This window comes from Myotis daubentonii, chromosome 1, assembly GCF_963259705.1.
Source record: "Myotis daubentonii chromosome 1, mMyoDau2.1, whole genome shotgun sequence".
In the NCBI taxonomy this organism is placed as follows: Eukaryota; Metazoa; Chordata; class Mammalia; order Chiroptera; family Vespertilionidae; genus Myotis; species Myotis daubentonii.
In genome coordinates this window covers 208,329,920-208,344,344 of record NC_081840.1, presented here as the reverse complement: position 1 = coordinate 208,344,344, position 14,425 = coordinate 208,329,920, and the positions used below count along the sequence as shown (strand labels likewise).

The 14,425-nt window shown below is 40.2% G+C and overlaps 1 protein-coding gene across 10 annotated transcripts in view; it reads right to left on the bottom strand.

Moving 5' to 3' along the window:
• The window catches only part of APBB2 (amyloid beta precursor protein binding family B member 2), a 329,970-nt gene that overhangs the window by 158,240 nt on the left and 157,305 nt on the right, over nt 1-14,425 (bottom strand). For 2 of the 10 annotated variants that reach the window (XM_059672692.1, XM_059672683.1), the window contains one exon: nt 7,121-7,189. The exons of the other annotated variants lie outside the window; for them this stretch is intronic. In XM_059672692.1, the coding sequence (XP_059528675.1) occupies nt 7,121-7,139 (19 nt within the window). In that variant the 5' untranslated portion in view covers nt 7,140-7,189. The remainder of the gene's footprint in view (nt 1-7,120; nt 7,190-14,425) is intronic. 10 annotated transcript variants of the gene reach the window in all.

Here is a 14,425-nt window from a genome sequence, read left to right as displayed (position 1 = left end):
GTACAAGGGAGGAAGTTGTCATCCCACCTTAGGTTGGAGAGGATCTGAAGGTAAGAGAGGGAAGGTTACCATCTATGTCAGGGGTGGGCAAACTTTTTGACTCCAGGGCCACAATGGGTTCTTAAACTGGACCGGAGGGCCGGAACAAAAGCATGGATGGAGTGTTTGTGTGAACTAATACAAATTCAAAGTAAACATCATTACATAAAAGGGTATGGTCTTTTTTTTTTTTTTTAGTTTTATTCATTTCAAACGGGCCGGATCCGGCCCACGGGCCATAGTTTGCCCACGGCTGATCTATGTCATCTGAGCAAATCAAGACATGAAAGGAGAGCTGGTAAAGGGGGAGGTGGAGGGATCAGGCAGGGTCCGACAAGACATGCTCCAAGAGTGTGGACTTGACCCCATCGCAGAGAAGAGCAAGCACTTCAACAGCAGCCTTTTTAAAAGCCAGCAGATTTCCAACTTCCTCACAACAGTGTCATTCTAAATACCCAAGAACAGCGGTTCTCAACCTGTGGGCCTCGACCCCTTTGGCGGTCGAACAATCCTTTCACAGGGGTCACCTAAGACCATCCTGCGTATCAGATATTTACATTACGATTCATAACAGTAGCAACATTACAGTTATGAAATAGCAATGAAAATAATTTTATAGTTGGGTCACAACATGAGGAACTGTATTTAAAGGGCCAGAAGGTTGAGAGTCACTGCCTAAGAAGAATGAATCTAAAGCTGAAGTGCGTGCATGTGTGGTATTCCTTTACGTGGTGGGGGAAAGCCATCCCCTCCCCCCCCCCCAGCACATTTTCCAAGGCATTAAAGAAGCAATGTAAACCAGGCAATTACACCATCAGTGGTCATCAGGGAAAGAGTAGAAAGAGGTAGACAGAGGGTGTCTCCCTAGCCAAAGAGGTAGGCCGGGCCCACGTTCGTGCTCCGCTATCTGGTGTCAGAGACTGACTACCCCTCGCTGAGTAGGAGAGAGCTCAGACATGGAAACACTGGAAGGCTTTAACAGCTCATCCAGACACAGGGAGAGGACACGGTGGGCCAGGCAGACTTGGGTCTGGGGGAAGTTTCCTCTCACACTGCACGGTGCCAGCTCTGGTCACTCCTCCCTTGACTAGGGCACAGAGATGAAGTCTCGGTTAGCACTTGGACTTAGAGGTGAGGACTAAGAAGCACCAGGTGCACTGGGTGATGATAAGGACTCTGGTGGCCTCTCTCAGATCGGCTTCAGGAGAATGGCAGCGGTGGGCAGAGGTCGCCTCTAGGAGCTTCACTGTGAACAAAGCAGGGGAGAGAGAACAACGGCCAGAGCAGCCACAGTTGTGGGAAGAAGTTTGTGTTTTAAAGGAGAGTCTTAGCCATGTTTTATTGTTCACAGGCCAGAAAAGCAGAGGCCAGTAGAGAGGGGGAAAGCGGAACACAAAAGAGGGACAGACCAAGAAGGAAGGGTCCAGGTGAGGAGAGGAGAGGAGGGGCCACGGCAGATGTGGAAGAGTCCACCTTGCCCAGGACAAGGGCCACTTTTTCACGTGAGAAGGAAGGTGAGGGATAAGGATGGGGACAGGCGCGATGTCACACCGAGGAAAAGCAAAACTGATGGCCTCAATTTTCTCATGAAGATTAAGTCTTCCCTGAGGGGAAGCTGTCTCAGAGAATCCGTGGAGATGGACTACGTTTAGAAATATTCACAAGGTCAAAACACAGGATTAGTGACATTAAAATTTTTTTTTTAATTTGATGGCATAAAAACAGACACACAGGTCAGTGGGACAGAATATAGAGCCCAGAAATAAACCCATGCATATATAGTCAATTAAATTATCCAAAAGAGCCAAGACTATACAATGGGGAAAGGACACTCTCTTCAATACTTGGTGCTGGGAAAAATGGACAGCCACATGCAAAAAATGAACCTGGACCACTCTCTTACACTACACACAAAACTTAACTCAACATGGATTAAAGACTTGAAAGTAAAACGTGAGTCCATAAAAGTCTTAGAGGAAAGCATAGGGGACAAGCTTCTTAACATGTCTTGGCGATGATTTTTTTTTTTTTTAATTTGACACCAAAAGCAAAGGCAACAAAAACAAAATAAACATGTGGGACCACATCAAACTAAAAAGCATTTGCTCAGGAAAGGAAACCATCAACACAATGAACAGGCAACCTATGGACTCTATGGAGGGGGAAAAAGAAAGAAATACCCTGAGAGGGGGTGTAATGAGGGTGTTAGGTGGCACCCTAAGGACGGGTCTTCAGGACAAGGGTGGTTCTGCTCCTAGATTTCTGGAAGGTGGATAGGGCCCAAGATTTTGCCATCACCTCCCCCTCTATTCATCATGCTCTTCTGAGTGTTACCTATCAAGATCCAACGTCAATTCAAGAGGATCAATTCCTATTCCAGAGCTAGATATAAGTTCAGAGTTAAGAGTATTACAAGAACTAATGAGACTCCCGCCATCACTCTCCTGCAGGATGGAGAAACATCTATTATAACCTGGCATGTATTTCCTCCTTTCCTGATACATGTCCCCAAATTTTTCCTGAGGAATCAGCCTTCCTCCACACCCATTCAACAGATTTTTGGGGGTGTGTACCATGATCGCAGATACAGTCCGCACTGCTGAGGACACAGCAGTGAACAAAACCGATGCAATAAAAATACCTGCTCTCACGGAAATGACATTCTAGGGATTCAGCCCCTGTGTTTCAGGCGGAGGTGACTCCACCCGACTTCATGAGGCACCAGGCCCAGGCCCAGCCAATCACAGTAGCAAATCCCCATGGCAGTGGTGCCTGGTTCAAGGAAAAGCATGGGACCCACACTCAGCCAATCCTAGGACCTTTGCCACAGTAACTGGAAGAGAAGTGCTCTCTTTTCCCTTCTTCATAGAAGATAAAAGCTTCAAGGAGTCACCATGGAAGGAACCTGCTTCTTGCCTAAGCATGAACCGAACACATGGGCAAGTAGAGTGAAGACACAGAGAGAAAGTGAGCAGGCTGCAATGACATCGCTGGAATCCTTAAAAGAAGCTGTGTCTGAAACACAACACCCAGGAACTTCTAGGGCAGCGGTTCTCAACCTGTGGGTCGCGACCCCTTTGGTGGTCGAACGACCCTTTCACAGGGGTCATCGCCTAAGACCATCCTGCATATCAGATATTTACATGATGATTCATAACAGTAGCAACATTACAGTTACTAAGTAGCAACGAAAATAATTTTATGGTTGGGTCACAACATGAGGAACTGTATTTAAAGGGCCAGAAGGTTGAGAATCACTGTTATAGGTGAGTGATCAGCAAACAGTGGCTCGGCAAACTGCGGCTCTCGAGCCACCTGCGGCGCTTTGGCCCCTTCAGTGTGGCTCTTCCACAAAATACCGACTTCTGCGCATGGGCCACGAAGTTTCAATCGCACTGTACGTGCACGCCCGCATGTGGTCTTTTGTGGAAGAGCCACACTCAAGGGGCCAAAGAGCCGCATGTGGCTCCCGAGCCGCGGCTCACCGACCACGGTTCTAGGGTATAGAAGCCAATCAGTTTCTTCCTTTTTTTTGCTTAAACCGCTTCAAGATGTTTTTTCTCCTTTTAGCAACGAAAAGAGCCTTAGTTAATATACAAAGTATTTTTTAGGAAGCCTAAACAGAACGAGGTAGGCCAGGGTCATTTTAATTGCATGGCTAACAAAGCTTTCCTCAAACCCAGAGTCACAGAGGTCCCAGCACCAAGCTGTGACCCCGTAACTCAGATGACATCCTAATACACCCCGTGCTGGAGCCTGTAGTTAAACCTGCTCCCCCCTTCTCTTTCCTGAGACCTCTAGCCTTCTGTCAACAAAAAAATTTGTCAGAAGTGACAGGAAACTCCTCTCTTCAATAACCCGCTGCTCTTTCTCGGCTCCCATGACATGCTTATAAAATTGGAAACTGACAAATGGTCCCGGGTTGATGAATGGGCCCAGGGAAGCCCGGCGTTGGGCCCACTCTTAAATGAGACTTCACATTGTCCTCATTTTTATTTCTTCTGCTGTACAATTTCATTTCCACTGAGGAGTTAACAGCAAAACTTCTACCCTGAGGGATGTTGCCTTTTGAACTAGACCTCCAAGTATTAAGGAAATGAAACAAACTCAGATTTTCTTTTTTTTCTTTTAGGAATGAGAGGCAAAATAAAGCTGGTTTCCTGAAATTACTCATGAAAGTAAACTCTCAATGTGACAAAAATGATAAGAACTTCTCCATGAACAAAAGAGGAAAAGGTCACTGGAAGGCAGTGTGGGTCACGGGCTCAGAGAGATCACAGGATTCGTACCTTGGAAGTTTCTAAGCCAGGAAGGCAGCTTCACACAGCTGGCTCACAGGGCGACTTCCCCAGGCTCTTTGAGACAAAGGGGAGATTTTAAGAGCTGGGTCTAAACCACCTAAGGGTTTCCCATTCTCCACTCAACTTAATTGCCTGAGGGCTCACTCAGTTCAACATCCCCAGTGGGATGGAGGAGAGTCAAGAAAGGTGAACCAATTGCTTTCCTTCAAGAAACTCCGTCAGATAGGGCAGCGAGAAAGATAACTTATTAAACAAACTCACAATGGCTAAAGATAGAGGGGCTTATAAGAAGACATTAGGGATGAGGAGAGAGGGTCAGAGAAGGTTCCCACCCAAAACACAAAACAACAATAACACAGGAAACAGCGGAGTTGGGTCCTGAAAGGTGGGTAGGAGTCTACCAGTGGACAAGAAAGAGAAGCCCCCAGATGGGGGAAAAGATGGCAATGCAACATCACACCTGGTAGACGCGATGACTGATTATTTGGGAAACACAAATCAGAATATGTGTATGCAAATAAGAATTAAGACATTCGGAGCAGTCAACTTGGGATATGATACGCTGACCCCAAGGATATTATCGCTGCTCAATTTCTACATTTCATCATTTAGAAGAGCTTCAGTGTCTTCTGAAGATGAATGTTTTTTGTATTTTCTTTGTTTTTGTTGGTGCTTTTAAAAAACATTTTTAAAAGTATATTTTTATTGATTTCAGAGAGGAAGGGAGAGGGAAAGAGATAGAAACATCAATGAAGAGAGAATCATCGATAGGCTGCCTACACGCCCCACACTGGGGATTGAGCCCACAACCTGGGCTTGTGCCATGGCCGGGAATCAAACCATGACCTCCTGGTTCATAGGTCAATGCTCAATCACTGAGCCACCACGGCCGGGCTCTGGATGTTTTTGGCCAACTCTGGTGAACATAGTCGATGATCAAGCCTGGGATTACTGATTTAGGTGAAAAAACTAGTAAGCTATAATGTACTGATGCAGGTTTTCTTGAATAAGCTAACCTCGAGTCAATTAAAAAAAAAAATTAAACAATGAAAGAAGCCTTAAAATAGGGAAGTTACTTGACTATGTCATAGCTAAGACCTATTCAGAAGAGACACCCAAGTTGAATCTTGAAGGTTCAACAAGAATTTTGTAAGCAGATAATGGTATAGCTTTTGGTATGTTTGTTTTTGAAAAGGTTCTCAGTAGTCACAGCTCCTAAGAGTGGAAAATGGGATTGAGGCATACCTTATTCCACTTATTGGTCCAGACTCTCCCTTACTAGCTGCCATTTAAATTTTTTAAAAAAGAAGGCTGGAATATGATATTCCACTGAAGAAAACTGCTTTCTTGGCAAAATTTGTTACATTCTATACCAATGCATGATAGTAGTAGCTCTTATTGAAAAACCATGCTGGATAACAGCTTCATTATCTCTTAAATAACTACCAAGGAATAACGCAACTTGAGTACCAACAGAAAGAATGACTAAGTCAGCATAACCAAATACATTGGCCATAAGAAATTTCCACAGCTATTTGATTAGTTCACCCCCATTTAGAGGAAAACACATCACTTTATATATTTGCCAGCTTAGTTCCTAAAATGTTTCCATATTGAGTCTATCTTGCAAATGTAATAAAAAGAATTTTAATGCTAAAGAATTCCTAAAGGGATTTATTCTCAACACTTAAAATGTACTTTTAAAAGGACATGCATGTTTGCCTGATTTTCCAAAATTAACATACCTATTCAAATATGTATTTACAAAGAAAATCTACTCCCTGGCCCCAAATTTTCACAGTACAAATTAGCTAACCTCTAAGAATCACCTTGAAGTTCCTAATTTTCCTCTGTGAACTTAGGTGTGCCATACTGGTTTTGCCTGAGTTTTGTAAATAGGACAGTCCTGCTTATATACCTCTACTGAGCCTAGTGTTTATTCGATTGTTTAATTTCAGTTCTCTGTTGAAATGTAACATGCACTGTTATATAAAGAAAAAAAAAAGATTTGGCCTACTTAATGAGTTTGATTTAAAATTTAGGGACATCAGTATCTATTTATTTATTTATGGTTAAAATCTATTTCTTTAAAAACTCAAAATTCTCTGAGTGGCATGTAGCCTAACAAACATGGAATCCACCCAGATGTATCTCCCACTTACAGCCCTCTACTCTGTTTAATTCCAAATGTTATTGCCATTGCATTTTCCTTATTATATTACTGTGACGCTAAGAATTAAATCCCACACCATCGTGTGTTTAGACTAGCATCCATCATGTCACAAAAAAAGGAACATACAATAAAATTAAGGTGATTTTTCTTAGGGCCTGAAATTAATCAGCACCAAATACAAAAGAATCCTGATTTGAGGAGCTCCATTCCAGGGAAAACCCACAATGGCTAAGATGCTGTTTATAGAGACTCACTACCAACAGCTCCTTTGTTCATGTTTAACAGTTCACAGGCTATAATGTGAAATGCTAGATGGCAAAGTGTGATAGTTTCAATTTCCATTATAGTCAACTAAAATATTTTCACATTATGATATTAGTAGAGTTGTGCAATTATTACACGAATACAGTTAAGTCCAATTGATTCTCCTACTTTATTTTAAAGATTCATCTTTCTATTACATTAGTGAAAAACAATGAAAACCTAAAACATATTATTTTAGCAAATCATATGTTTAACATCAAAACAATCATCTATCGTATATATTTGTTAAAGTTTCAATATTCAACTGCTTGTCTGCATTGAAACATGTGAAAGTGTATCTGACCTGGAAGTACTTCTGACATGGATCGCTGGACGTCAGCAATGGTGCAGGAAATGGGTTATAATTTGAAATCTGAAAAGAGGGATCATTTGAGAAATTAAAACCCCAAATAACAAAGCACATAAGGAAAAAAGCATATCATTGAAAATCCTTCCAAAGCTGTTTAAAATATTAAAGAAATTTTGGCAGATAATGTCCAAATTTTTGTTTATTTAGTTGCTTATACCACTTTTGACTAAAATTTGAATTCCTGCTCAGCCACATTTCCCAGAAACATTTGTGATTATTTTTTTTTTTCATTCCAGGCTTATGTTTATCTACCTATCTATTTGTCTAATATCTACCTAAAGTTTCCAATGCTTTTTCTCATTAAAAACACACAATTCAGAAGCCAATAAGAAAAAAAAAACCTGGTACATTTCACCATATAAAAATTTAAACCTTCTGTTTAGAAAAAAAAGGCTGTAAACATAGTAAAGACAAAAAAATTAAAAAAAACACACACTAAAAATGACACAAAAGAGCTCATTTTCTTTACATAGAAAGAACTCCTTCAAATTATTAAATAAAGTATGAGCAAACCTACAGTAAAATGAGCAAAGAATAGGTACAAGTCCCAAGAGAAACACAAATGTCCAATAAACGTATAATAACTATCCTCCCTTGAAACTAAAAAATATGTAAATTTAAATAATAATGATTTATTGGCTTTCCTATATTAGACTGCAAAGACTAAGAGGCTTGATAAGATATAACCTAAGGCAAGGACACTGGAAATAGGAATTATTAAACTTTGCTGGTGGGAGTAAAAACTCACAAAACTCATTTAGAAATATCTGAGCAAATTACAAATATATGAACCCCACTGCTCAGCAATTCCATTTCTAAGAATTTATTTTATAATTTAGAATATATATTTTATAATTATTTTATAAATTTTATAATTTATTTTATATTGATTTCAGAGAGGAAGGGAGAGGGCGAGAGAGAGAAACCTCAATGATGAGAATCACTGATGGGCTGCCTCCTGCACGTCCCCTACTGGGGATCGAGCCCACAACCTGGGCATGTGCCCTTGACCACAATTGAACCTGGGACCCTTCAGTCCACAGATTGACACCCTATTCACTGAGCCAAACCAGCGAGGGCAAGAATTTATTTTATAGATAAACTCTCATGGATTCTATTGTTCTAAAAGCAAAAGATCAATAACAACCTAACTGTTCTTCAGTGGACAGCTGGCTCATTCAATTATGATATTTCCATACAATAGAGTGCTGTGCGGCCAGTAGGAAAAATGAAGCAGATCTACGTGAGCTGATGTGAAAGGGCTTGCGGACAGAGCACTGACAAGTGAATGGCATGCATAGCACAGCATGACTGAATTTGAGTAAACTCTTTAAGGCATATACATGTGCATACACACACACTTGTGCACATGTGCGCATGCACACACTCTTGCATTTACATGGAACATTTCTTAAAGGAATATTAAAGAACTAAATACTCTGGTGGTACACTGCCAGTTTACCAAATTAGATGCATAATAAGGAAAACTGGAAACAGACCTTATTTTCAATGACTTGCTATCAGAAATGTCACTTAGAATGATAATCTGCTTTATTAATTCAAATGCGGATACTGCAGTGATTCCAATTATATAAAGTACAAAAACAGGAAAAACTTCTCTATGTCAGGATAGTGGTCTACCCTGGAGGGCAGGAAAGGGGGAGAAAGCAGGAGGGCAGCCTCCAGGATATTGTGATGGTCATGTTCTAGTTCTTGATCTGGATGTGAAAATTCACCACGCTGTTTCCTCGTGCCCATATTTCTGTATGTTTATTACACTTCTGTGACATGTTAAAAGAAAAAGTCAAATGATGGAGGTTTACTAAAGCATTATTTAAATGGAGACACATTATACAGGGGTGCGCAAAAGTAGGTTTACAGTGGTGAGTACACGAAACACAGTTTATTCTTGTACTATTATTTAAGAATTATTGCATTATTTATTTGTATTACAACTATAAATCTACTTTTGCCCACCCCTGCATTTGCAAACACTAAATCCTAAGCTAACCTTTCCAAACTAGTAACCTTTAATGGGTATTACTTCCAACGTTATGATTCAGATAATGACCTGACAACCTGGTCTACTGGCCCACAATACATTTTTTAATCATATTTTCGCATATTGTGGGTACGGCTCATTGCTCTGCTATAATTAAAAGGGTGGGTTTATTTTTAACTGTCCTGAAACAGCAGGAGATGCTTCCTCCATCATCTCTGCTTTTGCCCTAAGCCTTTTTCAGCTCCTTAAACGTATTTCACAATTCAATTTTCCTTTTTTCTAGCTTTTGTCTTCAGTGCACCTTAAGTTATAAGCAGAGACAGATGTGTGGTGATAGGTGTTCCAAGAAAATGAATACCAATCAAGTAGAAGAAAGCTAAGAAAAGGCATACTTACAGGAGGATTTTGAAAGGGCTTAAACAAAACCTCAAAATCAGCATACTTTTTAGTACTCATAATTCTTAAAATAAAATATTCCTTTTTTTCCTAAAACAAACTCCAACGACCATAAAGTTCAGAACTGGACAATCTGCTAATCACTTCATATTTTAAATGGCCCTGAGGTATTATTACTTGACCAATATTTATTCTGTATTCTCTATGGGCAGGGAATACTTTAGTGAACAAAAACACCTTACCCACCTTCATGGATTTTATAGGAACTGAAAAAGGCTCCTAGTCAATGACTATTAATCACTAAATTACTCAAATCAGTGTATACACACACTTTGAATCATTATAAAGGCAGTGTTTATTAAAATACATTTCATTTTCAAAACTGAGCTATCAGCTATCAAAGTGTATATACATTTTGGGGGGACACCCTGTATGTTTCAGAGGAAAAGAACCCTGGGAAAATATAATGATGAGGCATGTATACTTCTCTGAGAAAGTAAAACTCAACTAAAGTTGAAGACTAACTAGGATTTAGCTACGTAAGTACTTATTAAATCCCTACTATGTGCAAGGCACTCACCAACCCTGAGAATAAAGCACAAATATGCAGAGCTATTTTTCCCTAGGCTCTGGTATCCTTGATGAATAAATCTTAACCTAGTAAAACAGTTTCCAAGGACTTTGTGGCATGGACTAAATCTAATCTATAATAATAAAAGCGTAATACGCAAATCGACCAAACGGCCGAACAGCGGAACAACCATCCGGACTCCAGATGGTCCCGGATGACCTTCCAGAAGAAGCCAGGTTGGCTGTGAGGGCTGAGGCAGCAGGGGCTGCGAAGGCCTGCTCTTGCACAAATTTCATGCATCGGGCCTCTAGTTAAATAATAATCCGAGAAAGTATAAAATCAGTTAAGTTTAGTATTAAGAATAATCGTAGCTGTGCTGTCCAATATGGAAGCCATAAGGAGTAACAGGGAGTTACAAACACCTAAAAGCTGACTAATGCAATTGAGAAACTGAATTTTTAATGTTCTATAATAATAAAAGCATAATATGCTAATTAGACCGGACATCCTTCCAGGCGTCCTTCCGGATGACCTTCCGGACAAAGCCAGGGCTGCGAGGGAAGCCCGGGTCTTGGGTGCCTGCCGGAAGCTAGAGGGAAGCCTGGGTCCTGGGTGCCAGAGGGAAGCCGGTGCTAGCAGCGGGGGGAAGGAAGGCCTACTCTTCCAAGAATTTCATGCGTTGGGCCTCTAGTTTAATTATAATTAACTAATATATAATCTATAAGCTAATCCATGGGAAGCATTTAGGTCATTTTGGAACCTCCTGGGTAGTGAATCTACTTTTCAACTATAAACTTTATGAAATCTAAATACAGATCCAGTATTTCCAATGAACATTCTGCATCTGGGTTGACTGCTAACCACATGCTGTATTTGGAGACTTTGCATAAAAAAAGTAAGGTGTTTCAGTAATAATTTTTAAACATTGATTACAAGTTGAAATAATACTTTAGATACTGTGAGTTAAACAAAACAGTTAAAATTAATTTCATTCATTTCTGTTTTTAAAAGTGGGTACTAGAAAATTTCCAATTTCCATGATTTTCATATCATGTGGCTCATATGATATCTCATTTGGTGAAGTGCTGATCTAGATAATGCAGACAGATTCTGAAACTTTGCTTTTAATACAAAGGTAGACAATATTGTCTACCTTTCCATTAAAAGCAAAGACAGGCAGAAATGCTAGCTCAGCTGTAAAGCTAGAGAAGGTTGGCTGGCATTCAGAACAAGTGCCTTTGCTTCCTGAAAACCACATATGAGTTCAAAGACGCCCGGGAAACAGGGTAGGCCCTACAAGCTCCTCATTAATACAGCTGTGATTAGCCCTGTCCAGGTGGCTCAGTTGGTTAGAGTGTAGTCCTCATACTCCAAGATTGCGGGTTTGATACCCAGTCAGGGCACATACAAGAAGCAACCAATGAATGCATAAATTGGTGGAACAACAAATCAAAGAATGTCTCTCTCTCTCTCTCTCTCTCTCTCTCTCTCTCTCTCTCTCATAAATTTAAAACAAAAGAATGCAGTTGTGATTTTAAAACAATGCTTAGAACTGCACAGGTGACGCAATCTAACAACAACAGTTTCCTTTCCGATAGCATTTTTGTGTTCTGGAATGGCACAAAACTTAAACAAAGGAGTGAATAAATAAATTCAATACCTACTTGTATCTTATTTTGGTATAATATGCTATCAACTTTTTCCCCATTAGACACCAACACTAGTATATAAATTTGAAATTATGTATTTATTCAATGTATTATATGATAGCCCAAGCTTCAGTCTTTTTAAAAATATGTATTTTTATTGATTTCAGAGAGGAAGGGAGAGGGAGAGAGAGATAGAAACATCCATGGTGAGAGAGAATCATTAATTGGCTGCCTCCTGCATGCCCCCCTACTGGGGATCGAGCCCGCAACCTGGGCATGTGCCCTGATCAGGAATCGAACCTACAAGGATATTTGGTACAGTATTTGCAAGCTTTGCAGAGTGAGACATTCTTTGTTACACAGATCTATCTTGGGTATTGCCAGACACTTACCATCTCTAGTCTCCATCCCCCAAAATGCAAGTAATGGGTCCTGAAGATACCTCCAAACCTTAATTTTGAAAAGTCTAACCTCAGCCCAGAGTTATCTCTTCCTCTCCTTAACCTGTTCAACACTTAGGTTCTATATGATTGTGAACGAATACTAATGTCGCAAATGTGTCTTATTCAACTGCAAATTGTGGTTACCAGCAATCTGACAGTGACTGTGAGAACCAAATGAGATATGACAGGTGGCTTGCTTGCTTTGCTTAGTGCCAAACATTCAATAAAGGTAACTGGTATTACTATTGTTATAATTATTATTTTTCTTACCCACATGACCTGTTTTCTCAATGAGGTTTTAAGATTTCTGAAGAAAAGCAAAGTCTCTTGGAGACCTTCGCACATTTACCCTGAGTATTCAATAAACGTAGGCGGGCTACACCCTCCATCTTCTTCCCCTGCCCTGTCCTGCTGTCTTGTAAAATGTTTCACAAATGATAAGCTGGTCCAAGAATGGAGCTCAGCACTACAATTATAATGAAAACTTTCTGCCATTAATGAAATCATTATCATAACTGCCGAGCACAGACAGGGCTGTCAAAAACTACCGTCTTACCCTTGCTCTTGAAACCATACAGGGTGTATTAGTGGATGAATACTTTTTAAGTAGACATTGCATTCCAGGATTAGACCTGTCTCCTAATTCACAGTGACTCAATCTCACTTTAAGGGTTTAAATACTTTCCCCTGAGGAACTTAATTTCTATCCAGATCTATAAAATGGAGCAGCTGCGTCAGATGAGCAGGGTTTCTTCCAGTCAGTCCCCAGCCCATCTAACATTTACTGAGCACTTACACTAGGTACCGGGCATTGTGCTATGCAGGAACTTTATAAGGATTATCACTTCCAATCATCCCATGGCAGAGGTACTATCATTACATCATGTTTACTAATGGGGAAACTGAGGCACAGGGGTTAGGTAGCCTGTCCAAGGTCACATGGAAGGCAAGTGACAAATCTGGTATCAGGACCCACATCTCTTTGCCTCCAAAAAGCAGACTCGTGTGACCACTATTCCATGTTTGTCAGGACTCTTTCTCTTGAAGTTAACTCAGATTACCTGAATCAATTAATTCTGCAAGACACTTCTTGCCACATTGTAATTCTTTTGAAGTTTATGTCCAACATCCTGATAACCAGTTAAACTACAAACAAAGGGGCTCTCTTGCTGACAAGCAACACCTAAGTCCTCTTTTTCCTTATAGCTCAAGACAGTAAAATGAAGTACAGTTAAGAACAAGTGTGTGAAATTTTAGCTCACTCTGGGGGGAGGCGGGGGGGGGGGGGGAGTTCCAAAGTCAAAAAATGAAGCAAAACTCGACAACAAACTTACTTTGAAAAATCCTTTAAGTTGCCTACTTAGTACAACACGCACAGTTTCCGTTAAACAACTAAAGTATGTGTAACTTTATGATGCATACCCAATGAAGAGTGTTTAGTAAGTATGTATATGCAAATTTTTATTTCAGTGGTTTATTTCTGCAGAGAAGCTAGAGGTGTGGCATATAATATCGCACTCTACGGGAATAAACTTGATTTTTAAGAAAACTTTTGAGATGTAATTACTAGTAACAATTTCCTGCCATCTGCACACCTGGTGCTGCATAGCTGCTGTTGAGAATCACTGTTCTGGAAGAGCCTAAATTTACCACTTATTCTGACTTACAGTAGAGAAAAAGCAATAGGTGCAGGGATCTAATCCTGTCTGTAATGTCTACAGCTTAAGCAAAAGCAACATTTATGGAGTTTCATTTATGATTCTAACTCTTTACCTTCTTTTTTTTGGTAAATGCCACTGCACTTTTTGTTTGTTTGGCTTTTTAAATTTGTTTTTCCATTGCAGTTGATATTGTATTAGTTCCAGGTGCACAACACAGTGACTAGGTATTTATATACCTTAGGAAGTCATCACCCAGGTAAGTTTACTAGTAGTACCCATCTGACCCTATACACAGTTATCTAGCTCTTCATCTTTCTTGATTCATTGTTCTCAAAGCCAGATTTCGAAATCAAGTCCTAAAACACTGTCAAACAAAGAAAAAGATGCATAGAAGGGGAAACCCTGTATCCAGAAATGAAACCAAGGTGAAAACACCAACTGGAACAGAAATATTTTCAAGATAGAACAATGAGCCGAAACTGGTTTGGCTCAGTGGATAGAGCGTCGGCCTGCGGAC